General features: G+C 46.0%; 1 protein-coding gene across 2 annotated transcripts in view; it reads left to right on the top strand.

The window, feature by feature from the left end:
- Window positions 1-17408, top strand: part of Man2a1 (mannosidase, alpha, class 2A, member 1) — a 156345-nt gene that overhangs the window by 42688 nt on the left and 96249 nt on the right. For both annotated transcript variants that reach the window (NM_012979.2, XM_039083037.2), the window contains 2 exons: window positions 5509-5636; window positions 16281-16454. In NM_012979.2, coding sequence (NP_037111.2) covers window positions 5509-5636; window positions 16281-16454 — 302 coding nt within the window. The remainder of the gene's footprint in view (window positions 1-5508; window positions 5637-16280; window positions 16455-17408) is intronic.

Raw genomic sequence — 17408 nt, forward strand, 5'->3', positions numbered from 1 at the left:
GGACTATCTATGAGATGAGGCTGGCCTTGAACTCATAGAGATCTGCCCACCCCTGCTTCCAGGATGCTGTTACCCAGCACTGGAGGTCCTTCTGAGTCTAAGGCCCAGTCTTGACTTCCTCCATCTTCCATGGTTAACGATTTGCCAGGGTCCAAAGCCTGTTGAGCCTGTGCTGTGTGCCAGGCATGTTCAAGCCTCCGCAGACCTCTGGCTTTGCTACCTGAGGCTTTTGGTTAGTGGGCATGGAAGAGGGCCAGAATAGGGATGCTTTCCTATAACTCAGTACCGTGCCCAGTTAGGCCCAGATCCCTGTCGGTTCTCAGGCGTCTGCCTTTGTCTCTGGTTGCCTCCCACCTTTCATTTCTCCCTTAGCGTGCCTCGGTAGTGTTCAGGCTGGCATGGCCCCAGACTCCTGGCATACTTACCCGCTGATGTCTTCATACACATGCGTTTTTATGCATCTTTCCCATGACCTCACCTCAGAAACCTTCCCCTGCTTACTGTGTTCTTCACTTGACAAATATTTACTGTGCTAAGATCCAGGGTAAGCCCTCAGTGAACAAGAGGGCACAGCTAAGCTCACCACTGCAGAAAAGTGTTGTTTCCAGTGAGCTTTGAAAGCATGTAGTATTCGGGATGAAGTCTGAGGGTGACTAAAACCACAGTCAAGAAGAGGATGTGAGAGGAAGGGGAAGACACCGAAGATTCTGAGGAGAAAACTGTGATTGGTGAGAAGGTAGCACCTCAGACACCTGAGGAGATTGTCTAGGCAGTGGATATGAGAGGCCAGCAGAAGTTACCATTCTGGGCTGTTCATTTAGAGGCGGATAGCAGCAAAGATTGGGAAGAAGGTGCAATAGCTGGAACATGGCACACCTTGCTGTTGGAACTTACAGGGGGTGACTTCCGAAGAGTTTTCCAAGTGATCACATGTGTTGTGTGTGAGGAGTTGATCTAGAAATTGACCTGAGAGAGATGAAGCCATATTCAAGAACAGACTCGTGCACGCACATGGCAGACTGAAAATGGTTCAGGTGTCTGCCAACAAGATGGTATACTAACACACCAATAGCACTCTCCTTGGCAAGAAAAGATGAATTAGTGCAACACACCTCCATTTTGTTTTGCCAGACAGAGTTTCTCTGGGTAGCGCTGGCTTTCCTAGAGCTCGATTCATAACCCAGGCGTCAGACTCAGAGATCTGCCTGCCTCTGGCTCCTGAGTGGAGAGATTAAAGGCATAGGCTACCACTACCCAGCCTTGAGTGAGATACATTTCCTGAAGAACTTTTAGAGAATCTTTTATAAAAGTGACTTAGCTTGATGTCTGCCCGCTGCCCTGTAGTTTGTTTTTCGTCCCTCGCTAATACAGCGTGTATAATTTACCATCGGTGTTAATATCGTCTGACTTAGCTGACGGAGTTCTTGTCCTTCTGAAACTTATGTCCCAGGGAGAGAAAGGCAGTGGAGATGGAGGTGTCTGATTGGTTTCAGTTGTGGATGTTATGAAAGAGGGTTTTAGGTTTCAGGAGAGGTGATAGCTTGGTTGAGGTTTGCGTAGGACATGATGATTGGCAGTTTGTCTGTTAGAGCCAGTGTTAAGCCAGTGTTAGAAGGGAGGGCGCTTTAGGTTGGTAAGGTATTGACGACAGGTTGAGGGGAGGGAGGGGACAAATCCAAATGAAAGGAGTAGCAGAGACGGCTCAGTTGTTTTTCTCATACTCTCTCTTTGAAGATTGTCATCCAGAATGTTAGAGAATGTAAAGACCCCAGATTAGCCTATGGAAGGGTTTAAACAAGTCCTCCTTCTGCTCTCCCACTGGATACTGCACACAGAAGGTGCGTGCATCAGGCGATCTGGTCCCCAGGTGTCTCGGGCATGAATTGATTCTGCGGGAGACACTACGTAACTAATTTTGTATTTAGGAATGGGATCCAGTGTGTCATCTCACAGCATCTCCTATTTCCCACAATGCACGGTTACAAATTCATCTCACTTTCTCATGTGAAATTAATCTGCGATCCTTTGAAGCTTGATAAATGGTGCATTGTTTGCCACCAAGTTGTCTGTGACAATTTCCCCATTAGGGAGAAAGGCTCTTTGAGTATATCCTTCTGTGTGTGACCAAATTCCAAATGTCTGGTGACTCTACGTGGAGGAAGACGTGACACTCGCTAAAAATGATTCACAGCTCCTTGAGCACGGCAGTAAATCCTGAAGTGCAAAATCTGTGTCTTGGGCAAAATGAGCAGTGACAGATACTCTTGGCTAATTCCTGATCAGTTACTTCTCTAAGCGCTCTGTACCCAATCCCCCAGCACTGAAGTAGACACGTGGTTAAAGTCTTCTAGCAGGCGGCTAGCCACCATTATAGAGAGTGACGTGCGAGCCTTGGCGAGTTGGTCTTCAACTTAGCCACTCGAGCGTGGGCTCTTGACTTCGCTCCGTGTGTACCCCCCCTTCCCCTGTTTGCACGCTCCTCGCATGTCTGTGACCTAAGATTATGATGTCGTGTACATTGAAAAGTTTCCCAGGAAGCTGAGAGCCTTCTAGTAGAGACTAAGGAACTGGCTTCACAGGACAGACATGTGTCTAACTTTCACGTGATGGCAAGCAGCAGGGATTTTGCGTGTGACACCTCTTGTACATCCGCACCGTTTTCTTCCTGTTGATCGTGGTGAGTGGGTGAATGATCTCACGGCCGGTTCTTCTGTCCACGCCAGTAAGCGTTTCTGTCAATCCGAACCTTCCTGCCTGTGAGACATTTGGCTTTATAATCTGTTTTAGTTTCTTGTATTTTTTGTCTTCCTTTTCCTGTGGATGATTCAAACGGTCACATGGCAGGGAGACAGACACAGCCATAGATTAGGTGAACTTGCTGACCTGGCCATTTCTGTCCCTCGCATAGGACTCAAGCTGTGGCTGCATCTTTAAGATTCGTGCTGTTTTCTCCCACTTAGTGTTCTGTCTTGTCTGGTTGGATAAACCATGCTAAGATAACATTGTGCTTTTTTGGTGGTGGTGGTGGTGGTGGTGGTGGTGGTGGTGGTTTCTGCCATGCTCTTCTGGTTTGGGCCTGCTCATGCAGGTTTTCTTAGAAGCCTACTGCTCTATGGGGGAAAGGCACACATTTTATAGAAATGCCTTGGTTTCTATGCCAGGATCTTGGCTTTTGCATGTGATTTTTCTCTCTGTTCTCTCTGATGCCTACAGGGATGCCAGTGTTTGAACCACCCGCCTCTCAACTGTGTAGTTGGATCCGATTTTGTGTCTCTTCTTATCGTGACTTTAATCTTTTTATGATTATGAGGGCCAGTTTTGCTTATCAGCCACACTTCCTCTCTTCCTACCTGACCCGTGGCTGTCCTTTTGACTTTCTTTTTAAAGATTTCCTGTCAAGCACCGTTTCCTTCTAGTCTGTGAGACGGAGGCACCTCCTTCTCCCCCTTGGAAGCCCAGCTGTCACTGACTAGCCCAGACCGAACTGTGCTCATTACTGGAAAGCGGCGTCTCCCTCCTCACTCCCAGTGTTCATTAATATCTCTCTATTAAACATGTAGACTTGGGAACTCCAAGCCGTCCTTGCACTCTCACCAGTATGCTTCTCGTCCTACTCTCCAATCACAGTCAGATTTCCCAGAGCTACGTTTTTACCAACCCTCTCTGCCCCTCTTTCGTGTTTTCTACCACTGTCAACATAATTGGAACTCCATTCTAAACGACCTTATCATCACTGATTTATATGTGAGCCTGACCTAATTCAATCTACACATTAATTACTAATATTAAACGGACGGTCTCCTAGCAGGCTACTCGGTGCTGGGCATGTAGCGGCACATGCTAATCCCTGCTCTCTTGGAGACTGCATTCTGTTGGTGGGTAGGAGGGAGAGGCAGATAGAGTAAACAGGCACTTTTAGCTTGCGATAAAGGCTGTGAGGTATAGCGAGGGGGTAGGTAGGACTGCTAAATTGCTTGGGGACTCGAGGAGACTTCTCCGATAAATTATATTTGAGTTGAGACACCAAGGCAGCTGGAACCATCCAGGTTGACGAAGAGAAGCAATATGAAATTGCTTGGTAACATTTAGTGAGAAAGAGGCTTAGTCCTTAGAGTAACCGTTGTGCACAGATAAGAACCCAGATGTTGCATCAGAGGGGCATCCATGGCTTCCCAAGGCAGGGGATTTGCTAATAGCACATGCAGCTGGAGAGACTTGCTGTGCGTAACGTGCACTGCTTTCTCCACTCGATTCTTCTTGGGCGTCATTCAGGCCTTTAGGAGAGGACGGTTTCTTTTTTTGGTTGTTTTTAGTTTTGCTTTTGTTTTCTTTGTCAAAATAAAACTGATATTGAAAAAGGAAAAACTGTCTCTGGGATTACTATTTTTTCTTCTATTTCACTTTAGTTTTTACTAACTTGTAGGTTCTGTCTAGTCGAGCCCAGCAAATAACTTGTTTTTAAGCAATTATATCCGGACATTTCCAAAATCTGTGCTGATTAGGGTAGTGAGTCAATGAATCCGATAGCATGTGCACGTTCGAGGGGTAGGGTTACAGTCTGCACGCCAGCCCTCGCTTACACTCAGGTGCCAACCTCTCCTTTTGAGGACAGCGGTCAGATCCTCATGGCCTCTGGAGTGTGGCAAAGCTAGACATAAGGGCCAGCACAGAACAAGTAACTAAAAAAAAAGCCTATTGTCCCAGAGAGAGGAGGGTTCTGTAATCATGAACTTGGTGGGCTTCTTAAATAAATGCAGTGTTTAGAAATTCCAGCTCTTCCTGGTCATGTATTGATGAAAGCTTTCTGGCTCTCAGAATTTCTACATCTCACAAACTGACATTCTTTGATACTAGAGATAAAGTCTTCGCCTTTTCTCCTTCTTCAGAGACTTACAAGTTTCTGGTAGTTCATAATTTTCTTCTCTTCTTGAATTAAGTCATGCTAATTATCAAGAATTAGTACTCATTGTCTTGTATGATGTTACTGTGAAGGAACACTCAACAGACTAGTAACAGTAACAACACGGCTCTTCAACCAATCATAAAAATGCACAGAGCCCACAATTTAGTAAACTGGAAGCACGGTTATGGAGCAGTGTGTTTAATTACCTTAACTGTCCCAGGGACAGAGGTAAATGCCACCTTTTGATACGGTATATTGGAACAGACACCGTCCTTGAAATGGCAGCCCTTCAGCCAGCACCAAGCACAGGGCCCGAGTAATTCAGCGCTCTGTGAGGTTCAGAAATAAACCATGCGACTCCTGCCGTGGTGAGGAGTCTTTGTGTTACGCCTGTGTGGAAAAGTGTCCTAGGCAAAGAAGGGTTGCCCAAGATCCTTAACTATGGGGACTTCATCTCCAGGGCCTGGAGTTGAAACTCAATTACTTGTTTAAGAAAATTTCCCCCTCCCTCACGTCACTACTTGTAAAGATTGATCTTAGATAATTACGTATTTTAATTTCTTCTGTGAACTTTGTTATCTTAACTGTATTCGTTTCTTCCCTAGTTTACTACAGAATGGTCAGCTTGAGATTGTGACCGGTGGCTGGGTGATGGCCGATGAAGCCACTACACATTATTTTGCCTTAATTGACCAACTGATTGAAGGGCATCAATGGCTGGAAAAAAATCTAGGTAGGTATCGATGTCTGTCCCTCCCCTTCCCCTTCCCTTGGACTGTTTTGGGAAGTTACACTTAGGGGATCTGAACTAATTTTCTTAATAATTATTGACTAATTTACCCTTCATTAATTGTGTTTATTAGGTCTCAATCATATAGACGTATGATAGTTTCATTGACTATTATCAACCTTGCTTTGCATCTTATTTGATGACTTCCATTTGTTTAAAGTTTCTTATTTTAATGATATATTAGCTAAGGCTTGTTCATAAGAGTCAAGGCCCTCCTAGTAGCTTAATTCAGATTGAGGGTGGGAAGGAGAAAACCAGAAGGCATTTGTGTATTATGTCGTGGAGGATTCTGGAGGTGGAGGAGTTAGGGTAGCTTGGGGTATGGTTCCTTCCGGGGGATGGAACTTACATGATTGAGATTGTTTCCTCGGGCTCGCCTTGCTTGTGTGTTGGTCTGTACTGTTTTTCCTAGGCAGTGTGTAAGAAAGATGGACGGCCCTGTGCAGCAGAAACAGCCCCCCCCCAACTCCAATTTAGCAACCAGGATGAGATTTTGTTTTTGTTTTGTTTTGTTTGTTTGTTTGTTTGTTTGTTTTTTAAATACTTTATCTGATTGGCCTAACAGCCAGGAGCTTAATGCTGAGGTACAGGACCTGTTTTCCCAGGGCAGTGAGCGAATCACCCCTGAACTGTGATGGCAGGTCCCCTTGTGTGACTAGACCCATGGAGGAGGATGTTGGGCTGACAGCATCGATATCCTGTACAACTCATCAAAACTCACCTAGAACTGACCGGCGTCTTCTCCATGTCTGCCACAAGACATGAACCTCCTCACAAATATTCGTACCTTAATACAGCTTTTGGGGCTGGGGATTTAGCTCAGTGGTAGAGCGCTTGCCTAGGAAGCGCAAGGCCCTGGGTTCGGTCCCCAGCTCCGAAAAAAAGAACCAAAAAAAAAATACAGCTTTTATGCTTTTCTTTAGATAAGCGTCTGTGATTTTATTGAAGTTATTTCTGGGTAATTTTTATTTTTTTCTCTGTTAGGAATCAAAGTCTCTCCATATTACAATTATCCCTTTCCTTTTTATTTTAACACAATTTTAAATCTACTGTGAAGTAATCCTAGAAAACTTCCACTCATGCCTAACGTTACGACACATCACTAACATTTTGACACACACACTAACAGTTTGACACACTCACTAACATGATACACCCTCTAACATTTTGACACACCCTCTAACATTTGGACACACCCACTAACATTTGGACACACCCACTAACATTTGGACACACCCACAAACATTTGGACACACACACTAACATTTTGACACACACACTAACAATTTGACACACTCACTAACATGATACACCCTCTAACATTTTGACACACCCTCTAACATTTGGACACACCCACTATCATTTGGACACACCCACTAACGTTTGGACACACCACTATCTTTATGACTTATCTTCAGTCTTTTTCCTCTCCTCATACCACTGTTGTGGTGGTGACTGCTTTTGGAAACTGGAGACCACATTGCAGATATCGCATCTGTGGAATGCATTGCTACAGCTGTGCTGGGATTCTAACCTCAAAAGCCTTACTTGTGAGTCTGCCCTTGGCTCTTACTGCACTCTTGGAGTCTTTAAATTCGAGCGGCCTACTACTTTTACAAGCGTATCGTGTGCTCCCTCCAAGAATCCGGCACCCTTAGCGTGCATGTGCTTGTGTGAGCAGTGCCCACTGGAAGTCCTGGGCACTGAATGTGTGATGAGTTTCTCAGTTGATAGCATGTTACACGTATTCTTCAGAAATTTAGCTAGAAGGATTACATGTGCATATGGGGCAGACTCTTCTGCATGTGGTCCACATTTTCTTTATCTTTGGTACCTTAATTTATCCTAAGGTCATAGCTGTGTGACAGTATTCTGAAGTTCATGGTGTGTGTGTGTGTGTGTGTGTGTGTGTGTGTGTGTGTGTGAGTGTGTGTGTGTATGTGTGTGTGTGTGTGTGTGTGTGAGAGAGAGAGAGAGAGAGAGAGAGAGAGAGAGAGAGAGAGAGAGAGAGAAAATAGGATCCATTTCCCTGCTGCATACAAGAAACATACCTCGATGTCAAGGATAGACATTAGGTCAGGGTAAAGGATTAGATTAGATAAAGATGACCCAAGAAAATGGACGTAAGCAGCAAGCTGGTGTAGCCATTTTAATATCTAACAAAATGGACTTCAAGCCAAAGTTAATCAAAAGAGACCGAGAAAGGACAGTTCATACTGATCAAAGGAAGTCCATCGAGATGACATTTCAATTCTTTTTCTTTCATGTGTTATGTGCATGTATTATGTATTTTAAACTTTTCATTGATTATTTTTGAGTTTAACATCATGGACCCCAATCCCACTCTTCTCCCATCCCCTCATATCTACTTTTTATCATTGCAAACTCCCCCGCTAAAACACACACACACACACACACACACACACACACACACACACACACACCCTACCACCACCACCACCACCACATCACCACCACCACCAACAAAAACCAATGCATAGGTTCCATCTCATGGTGGAAGCTGGACTATGTCACACTGTGTCACACAGTGTATCCTCTGTCCACACATATTCTCTTGCAAATGTTCACAGCAGTGAGCCATGGGTCTGGCTTGAGATCTCTGGCTGCTGTGAAGCCTTCAGTACTGAATCCTCTCAGGACTCCTCCCAGTTATCCTGCTGTTGCCCTGTGTCATGGAGGTCCTGCAGCTTTGCATCAGCAGGACTGGTCCCTTCACATGTCCCAACTGTTTGCAAATATATAGATTGGGGGTGGGCCAATTCCGAGCCCACAGTCTGAGCCTCGGTGGGAGCTGAGCTGGGCAGCCTCCGGGCTCTTCCTTATCAGCACCACCAGGGCGAGCTTCCAGCACTGCTCCAGCTAGGTCATTCCTAGCTGTCCTGGGCCGCTTTCCTGCTCTCAGCTCTTGGGGCCAGCTGGCCTGCACCCACGCCTCCAGAGCCAGCTCCACTGTGCTGCCTAGACATGTGCAGGACCCACTCTCCCAAGTCCTGCAGTCATCTGCAGCAGGGCCACTCATCTGTTCTCAGGACTCCAGGGCCAGTTTTCCTGACTGCTGAGGTGGTGAGGGACGGAGCGGGGGAGGGCATCACGGCTGCAGCATCTTCACCACCTCACAGCAGAGTGGCAGGGCCAGTTCTGCCTTGATTCGTCCTTAGGGCTGGCTCACCCACTCCCCTTAGACCTGGGCTAGCACTACTGTACTATGCAAGGGCCTGTTCTCCTGACTGCCATAGGTGGTTTGGGATACTGGGAGGGGATGACACAGGTTCATAAGCTTTAACGAGTCAGCAAACCAGGGCGATTGTATGGGGATGGGGGAAACTTACCAATCTATATAGCCTGGCCCACTTCCTTAAATATTGAAGTATGTCCTAAGCTAAGAGATTTGCTGTGTACAAACATGACTTTCGGGTTTTTCTTAACATTTAGCTTTGTTGAGGTATAACTTACACATAGTGCAATGCATAAATAGATCTTGAGAGACTGGGGAGTACTCATGGGGGTGCACACCCATTTCATTCTCACACAGAGACTCCCCTCCCTCCTCTCCACTGTCCAGCACATGCTCCCTGTCACTGTTCCTGTCGAGGGGTTTTGCTTTCCAGGAACTCACACACGGACTCAGCAGCTTGTGTCTCACAACCAGACGGAGGCAGATTCATGTACAATAAAGTGCACTCCCCTCAAGTCTGATGTGCCTCTGTCCCAGGTTCCCTCTGTCCCTTTTGGTAAATAATCCCTGCCTTCATGGCTCTGGGGATTGGTTCTAGAGTCCCCCACCGATACCTGGCGATGCAAGGTGCCTTCAGCAAAATGGCTCAGTGTGGACGTAAAACTAGATGCGGCTCAGCTGGAGGCCCAGCGCTCGACTCCCAGCATCACATACACCGTTCATGGTGGTGCACGCCCCTAGTCCCAGCACTCAGGAGGTGGACGCAGGGGGTTTGGGAGTTTGAGGTCATCCTTGTCTAACTAGTAGATTCCAGGCTAGCCTGGGATACACGAAACCCTGTTGGCTCATGACGGCTTCTAACTCCGGTTCCACAGGATCTGCTGCCCTCTTCCCGGCCCCTCGGACACTTAGTGCAACTTGTGCACATACTGTTACAGGCGGGCAAAACACTCAGATACACAAAATAAAAATTAAAAATGCAGGAGGAATGTCTGGAATACGTTGGCTAAACAAGAAGCATCCCCATGTTAACCACGGCAAATCCCGATTAATGCACACTCACGAGCTGTGTGTACGTTTGTGGAAATCCTCAGTTCCCCTCAGAGACATTTTTGCAGCCTTTATTGGGAAAGTTTTGCTTTGTTGTTGAATTTGGTTCTAGATACTTTTTTTTGCCATTATAAATGGGATTTATTTTCTTGATTTCGGTTAGGAGTAGTTACTGGTAGTGCGTGTAGCTACGAGTATTAGATCTTATGTCTTTCCACTACCAGAAAGTTTTTGACATAGGTTCAGGTGTGTGTCACTAACTCACTTCTGTTCATGGCTGGGTAGTGTTGGATTTTTAGACAAGATTCCTGTTGGCTTTCCATGGTGAGCCTCTAGGTGTTCGCTGCAGCTATGTGACATGGGCGTTCATGCAGTTCTGTCCAGCTGGATCTTGGCGCGTGCTTCATTGTCATTGATAAATCCTGAGAAGAGACTTGTTGTAGGAGTGAGGAGTCTTTTCAAAGTGCGTTTGCTATTGTACATTCAACCAGCAGCGAATTCGTCCCGTACTTTTGCCAGTATTTCTTTTGCCAGTCTTTGCAGGTAACAATTTCAGGAGAGATGAGGGATTCATTGTTTCCCCTGAGTCTCTTTCTCAGTCGAGGACGAGGAGTGAGTCTGGTGCTCATTGCCCATGGTTTCGCCTGTTTTGATGTTTTCAAGTCTTTCACCCTGGTCCTTCAGTTGGACTGTTCCCCTTCTGTGTGAGAACCTGAGCGGTTGCTCATGTGTGTGCTACATGGAGATTTTCTATCATCTTTTGATTGTTCATTTGTTGTTTAAGATTTTATTACTCTCTCTGTCCCTGTCTGAGTCTCTCTTTCTCCCCGTGTGTGTGTGCGCGTGTGTGTGTGTGTGTGTGTGCGTGTGCGTGTGTGCGTGTGCGTGTGTGTGTGCGCGCGCGTGTGTGCGTGTGTGTGCGTGTGTGTGTGTGCGTGTGTGTGCGTGCGCTCGCACATGCGCGTATGTGTGTGTGTGGGTGTGTATGTGTATGTATGAGTGCATGTATGTGTGGTGTATGAGTGAGTACACAGATGTCTGTATGTACCTGGTGGGTGTATGGTAGTCAGGAGATGACTTGCAGGAGTTAGCTCTCTCCTCCACCCTGATGTCTGAGGCTGAATTCCTGACGTTGGGTTAGCATAGGAGTGCTGTACCCACTGAGCCATCTGGCTAGACCATGCTCTTTTACCTTTAATGATACCCACCATAGTTTTCTCCTTCTGTCGCTGTGATAAAATACCCTGACAATGCATCTGAAAGGAGAAAGAGTTTATTTTCGCTCATGATTGAGAGTTACCACCCATCAGGATGAGGACACTTGAAGGAGGTGCTTGAAGCAGCTTCTCCCTTCAAGTCTACCACAAAGAGCAGTGAAGGCAAGTTAGAGCTCAGCTTGCTTTCCCACACACATAGCCTAGTCTGTACCCTGCAAGTAAGAGGTGTCTTCAGGGGCTAGAGAGATGGCTCAGTGGTTAAGAGCACTGACTGCTCTTCCAAAGGTCCTGAGTTCAAATCCCAGCAACCACATGGTGGCTTACAACCATCCGTAATAGGATCTGATGCCCTTTTCTGGTGTGTCTGAACAGCTACAGTGTACTTATATATAATAAATAAATAAATCTTAAAAAAAAAGAGGTGTCTTCAGCCATCATTAACATAGTCAGGACAGTCCCCACAGCTATGGCTGAGTCCCTCACCCAGGCGATTGTAGAATCCTCCAAGTCTACAGTGAGCACTGGCCACGATGCTGTCTTGTTTCTTTTAACAACTTTGGATTTGTATGTATGAATGCATAACTGTATAAATCTAGCTAGCAAGTTTATCTTTTTATCACTAATAGTTTATGATTTATTACATATAGTGGACATGTATTTCCTTAACTATGAGGATTATCCGTGCGGTGTGGTTAGTGTTTAGACCGTGAATCTGTTTGCTTTGTTCCTGTCTTCCGTAGTCACATGTTAACAGTGATACTTGCCTTTCTTATTTCCGATGTTCAATGGCGTTGCTTAGATGTGCTATAGATATTATCTATTAGCTTATGTAGATATTTTTAACAGTGCCGTGGAGGTTCTTCTTAAGACTTTCCAGTTTGCAGTACGCACTGCCCCTGTCTCAGATGTCTGCTAGCAGTGTGTAGTTTTCCTAATTTGTTCTGAGTGTGATGGCACTTTGCTCAATTAAAAAGTCGTTGACTCCCAGAGCAAATCCCATTTGGCATGGGTGCTGTGGAGTTCAATCTGTTTAGTGTTTGATGTTTTATGATTTTTTTGTATTTGTTTTCAAAAACGAGATTGGATTTCTTTCTTAATGTGCTACATTTATGTGAATTATTTACTGGCTTATGATATCTAATGTAATAGCTAGTCAGATTGCTTCCCTCACGTTCCAAGAATTTTACGGACATTTGAAAAACTTACTGTAAGAGTTTGTGCCCACAAAACCTTCTCTTCTAGGTAGACTTTCTTTATTTATGCTAAAAATATTTATATAATTCTATTATAATCTGATGCAAATTAAATTGTTTTATAGGAAACCAAGCCTTACCAACATTTTAATTGTTTATGATGTAAAATGATATTTATATATAACAACCTTTGTATTTACCAATAATTTTATATAAATAATTGGCATTCTATGTAGAAAAGTAGGGCAGTGACATTTCGGCAGAATGCAAGGAGAAGTAGATGATTTATAATATATGCAAAGTGTATTATTATAATAGTCTGGATTTTTTTATATTACCCCTTCCTCTTACCCTTTTACTTAAAAAAACAAAAAAACAAAAAAACCAATCTTATGCCTAGGACAACACCATCGAGCTCTAGAATCCCAAAGTCTCTCCCCAGCTCCGATCTTCCTTCCTATCACACAGGCTTCCCTCTTCTCTCCAGTGTTGTGTGTTTGTGGATTCCTTTTCCCGTTGCAGACAGTTGCTCCTCTGTGGGCCAGTGATCTTGATAGGGAAAACACCATCAATGACGCTGCGGTTCTAAACTTCCGGACACTGAACTCCCTGACATTTGATGTGCTTGCTGCCTCATGGACAGTCAGTCTCTCCTTTCCCCTTGGACAGTCTCTCCTTTCCCGTGGACAGTCTCACCTTTCCTGTGGACAGTCTCTCTTTTCCCCATGGACAGTCTCACCTTTCCTGTGGACAGTCTCTCCTTTCCCGTGGACAGTCTCTCCTTTCCCGTGGGCAGTCTCTCCTTTCCCCATGGACAGTCTCACCTTTCCCGTGGACAGTCTCACCTTTCCTGTGGACAGGCTCACCTTTCCCCGTGGACAGTCTCACCTTTCCCATGGACAGTCTCACCTATCCCCATGGACAGTCTCACCTTTCCCGTGGACAGTCTCACCTTTCCCCATGGACAGTCTCACCTTTCCCCGTGGACAGTCTCACCTTTCCCGTGGACAGTCTCTCCTCTCCCATGGACAGTCTCTCCTTTCCCGTGGGCAGTCTCTCCTTTCCCGTGGGCAGTCTCTCCTTTCCCCGTGGGCAGTCTCACCTTTCCCGTGGACAGTCTCACCTTTCCTGTGGACAGTCTCACCTTTCCCTGTGGACAGTCATCTCACATTTCCCCGTGGACAGTCTCACCTTTCCCGTGGACAGTCTCACCTTTCCCGTGGGCAGTCTCACCTTTCCCGTGGACAGTCTCACCTTTCCCCGTGGACAGTCTCACCTTTCCCCGTGGACAGTCTCACCTTTCCCGTGGACAGTCTCTTCTTTTCCGTGGACAGTCTCTCCTTTCCCCGTGGGCAGTCTCACCTTTCCTGTGGACAGGCTCACCTTTCCCCGTGGACAGTCTCACCTTTCCCGTGGACAGTCTCTCCTTTCCCGTGGACAGTCTCTCCTTTCCCCGTGGGCAGTCTCACCTTTCCTGTGGACAGGCTCACCTTTCCCCGTGGACAGTCTCACCTTTCCCCGTGGGCAGTCTCACCTTTCCTGTGGACAGGCTCACCTTTCCCCGTGGACAGTCTCACCTTTCCCCGTGGACAGTCTCACCTTTCCTGTGGACAGTCTCTCCTTTCCCCATGGACAGTCTCACCTTTCCCGTGGACAGTCTCTCCTTTCCCCGTGGACAGTCTCACCTTTCCTGTGGACAGGCTCACCTTTCCCCGTGGACAGTCTCTCCTTTCCCCGTGGACCGTCTCACCTTTCCCCGTGGACAGTCATCTCACCTTTCCCCGTGGACAGTCTCACCTTTCCCCATGGACAGTCTCACCTTTCCTGTGGACAGTTGTCTCACCATTTCCCGTGGACAGTCTCACCTTTTCCCATGGACAGTCCTCTCACCATTTCCCGTGGACAATCTCACCTTTTCCAGTGGACAGTCTCTCCTATCCCCGTGGACAGTCTCACCTTTCCCGTGGACAGTCGTCTCACCTTTCTCTTTACTTGTGAGGATACCCAGCCCTCCTTAAGTTTCACTCTCAAGTGTCCTAGGGCGTTTCTGGGAAAAGACGTTCATGTGCATTTTGTTTAATGAACCGTGTGACAGTGGATCGGCAGAGCTTTGTCTCCATCCCGAAACACTCAATCTCATATTTGCTAAGAAAACAGGGCACTTTCATACTTAAAAAGAAAGTAGTTGTCGAGCCAGGAGGATTAGCAAGGACGCCAGGAGATAGCCTGACACACAGGCCGCATCCAGAGTTCTTCACAGACCCCAGCACCGCTGCGGTTCAAGGCTGCTGTTTCCTGCTTAGAGTCAAGTGTCAGGTCCAGGGCCATGTGCTGCATTCAGTTGTCATGTCTTTAGTCTGCCTTAATCTTGAGCATTTTTTCTTCACTTTCTTTTTTTGAGTTTCTTGACCACAGGCTTTTGAAGAGTACAAGCCAGTTTTGGAAAAAGCTCATCAGTCTGATTTCTTCCCCTTGGGGTTGGGTTAGGTTATTACTATATTATTTATTCCCGGCTAGAACTTCTCTGTGCTGACGGTTTCTCTTATCCCTGTACCAGTGCTGACTGGGCTAACCTTGATTAGTTTGTTAAGGTGTATTTGGTAAACTTCTTTCTCATACACTGACGTTTCTCTTTGTAAAGAACAGTTTGTAGGAGGGGATGGGAGATAAGACGCTGCAGTTGAGACCGGTGCCTCACCTTCCAGAGGACCCACATGTAATTCCTAGGACCCATGTTGGGTGGCTCACAATCACTTATAATTCTAGCTGCTGGGGGATTCAGTGCCCTCTTCTGAACGTTATGGGCACTCATGTCTATATTCACATAACCCCCGGGGATATATATAAATAATTAATGTCTTAGGTTTACTATTGCTGTGATAGAATGCTATGACCAAAAGTCACTTGCAGAGGGAAAGTGCTTTATTTGGCCTACCCTTTTCCCACATCTCCATTCATCATGAAGGAAGTCAGAACAGGAACTCAAACAGGACAGGAACCTCTAGGCAGGGACTGATGCAGAGGCCATGGAGGAATGCTACTCCTGGGCTTACACCCCATGACTTGCTCATCCTACTTTCTTATAGAACCCAGGACCACCAGCCCAGGGGCGGCTCACAATGGACCAGATCCTCCATCTTCAATTACGAATTAAGAAAATATTGTATAGGCTTCTTTGCATCCCAGTCTTATGGAGGCATTTTCTCAGTTGAGGCTCCCTTGTCTCAGATGACTATTCTTTGCGTCAGGTTAACATAGAGTAATCACCACGATTAATAAAGATGAAAAATAAATACATTTGTAGGACATACGTCAGGATTAAGAACTATTCTATTCTTGTGTGCACATGTGTATTTTGACTTAGTTGAGTCTTGTTTGGGTCTTGACTTTTCCTTCTCAGCCTCCTTTGCTGGCTTCCTGTGTTAATACGTTAAAATTATTCAGCAAGGGGTTTCCGCTGTCCTCTGAGGCACATTTTAGCTGATGGTCCTTATAACTGATCTGAGCCATGTCTGAAGCATTCCGTTAACCTCGTTCTAGGTAGAGGGAAAGGAAGAGCACCAGAAACCTTTGAGACTCAGTGACACACTGTGAAGTCATTTCAGTCAGCTCTGCACCGTGTGAGGTGATGATGTCGGGCTGTTTGAAGGTGTCAGGGGCAGACTGTTGGAATTTGGAGACGTAAAGGATCAGCAGTTCCTGGGTTGTCTAAGCCTTCGAGACAGACTGGGCATTAGTCTACCTCCAGTAGTTGGCAGTCATGCGATCCTAGCTGTGAGGTGGTATAATGAGAGTACCCTTTATCTTCGAGCCCAGGAGACTGGCGCTCTGACGCGTCTCAGTGCAGCATAACTTCTTATTATTTCACCATATCATTGAAACAAAACAAAGAGTGAAAAAAGAATTTAACACTTCTTTCCCTTATCAACAGGAGTGAAACCTCGATCGGGCTGGGCCATAGATCCCTTTGGACATTCACCCACAATGACTTACCTTCTAAAACGTGCTGGATTTTCACACATGCTCATCCAGAGAGTCCATTATTCGGTGAAAAAACACTTCTCTTTGCAAAAAACGCTGGAATTTTTCTGGAGACAGAATTGGGGTACGTAGAATCTGATGAAAGCTGATGATTCCATTGACCAAGGTGTAAGGTCTCAGGAGCTCTGAACTTAACAGCAGTGTGTGTCTTAGTTACTTTCCTGTCGCTGTGATGAGACCCCAAGACCAAGGCAACTCATAGAAGAAAAGCTTTGTTGGGGCTTATGGCTCCAGAGGGCTAGAATCCATGCTACTGGTGGTGAGGGGCACGGCAGTAGGCAGACTGACATGATGGGCCATTGGAATAGTATCCAAGGACTTACATGTTTAGATATAGTTACAAAACAGAATGGGACTGGCTTTGAAAACCTCAAATAGTGACTCTCTTCCTCCAATACCACCACACCTCCTCCAATAGAACCACGCCTCCTCCAATAGAACCACGCCTCCTCCAATAGAACCACGCCTCCTCCAATAGAACCACACCTCCTCCAATACCACCACACCTCCTCCAATAGAACCACGCCTCCTCCAATAGAATCACGCCTCCTCCAATAGAACCACGCCTCCTCCAATAGAACCACACCTCCTCCAATAGAACCACGCCTCCTCCAATAGAACCACGCCTCCTTCAATAGAACCACGCCTCCTTCCCCAAAAGTTCCGTCAACTGGGACCAACATTCAGACATATGAGCCTGGAAGTTTATTTGTGCTTTTCCTGATTTTTTAAAAGATCTAGTGCTATCAGTCTCCCTCGTAGGGTGGCTTTCAGCGAGTCTTGGGCTTTCGGTGTCTTGGGGGTTTTGTTGTGTTTTCATTTTCGTTTAGTTACAGCAAGATTTTTTATTCCTTTCTAACCCGTTCATCATTCAGTGCCTCGAATTTGCTTATTTACTAGGGATTTGTTTGTTGTCAGTTTTAAGTTTTATTTCATTGTTGTCTTAAAGGGTAGAAGGAGAGACTTCTACCTTATTGAGTTTGTAAAGATTTGTGTGTGTCAGTGTGTGTATCTGTGT

This window comes from Rattus norvegicus, chromosome 9 (genome assembly GCF_036323735.1).
Source record: "Rattus norvegicus strain BN/NHsdMcwi chromosome 9, GRCr8, whole genome shotgun sequence".
In the NCBI taxonomy this organism is placed as follows: Eukaryota; Metazoa; Chordata; class Mammalia; order Rodentia; family Muridae; genus Rattus; species Rattus norvegicus.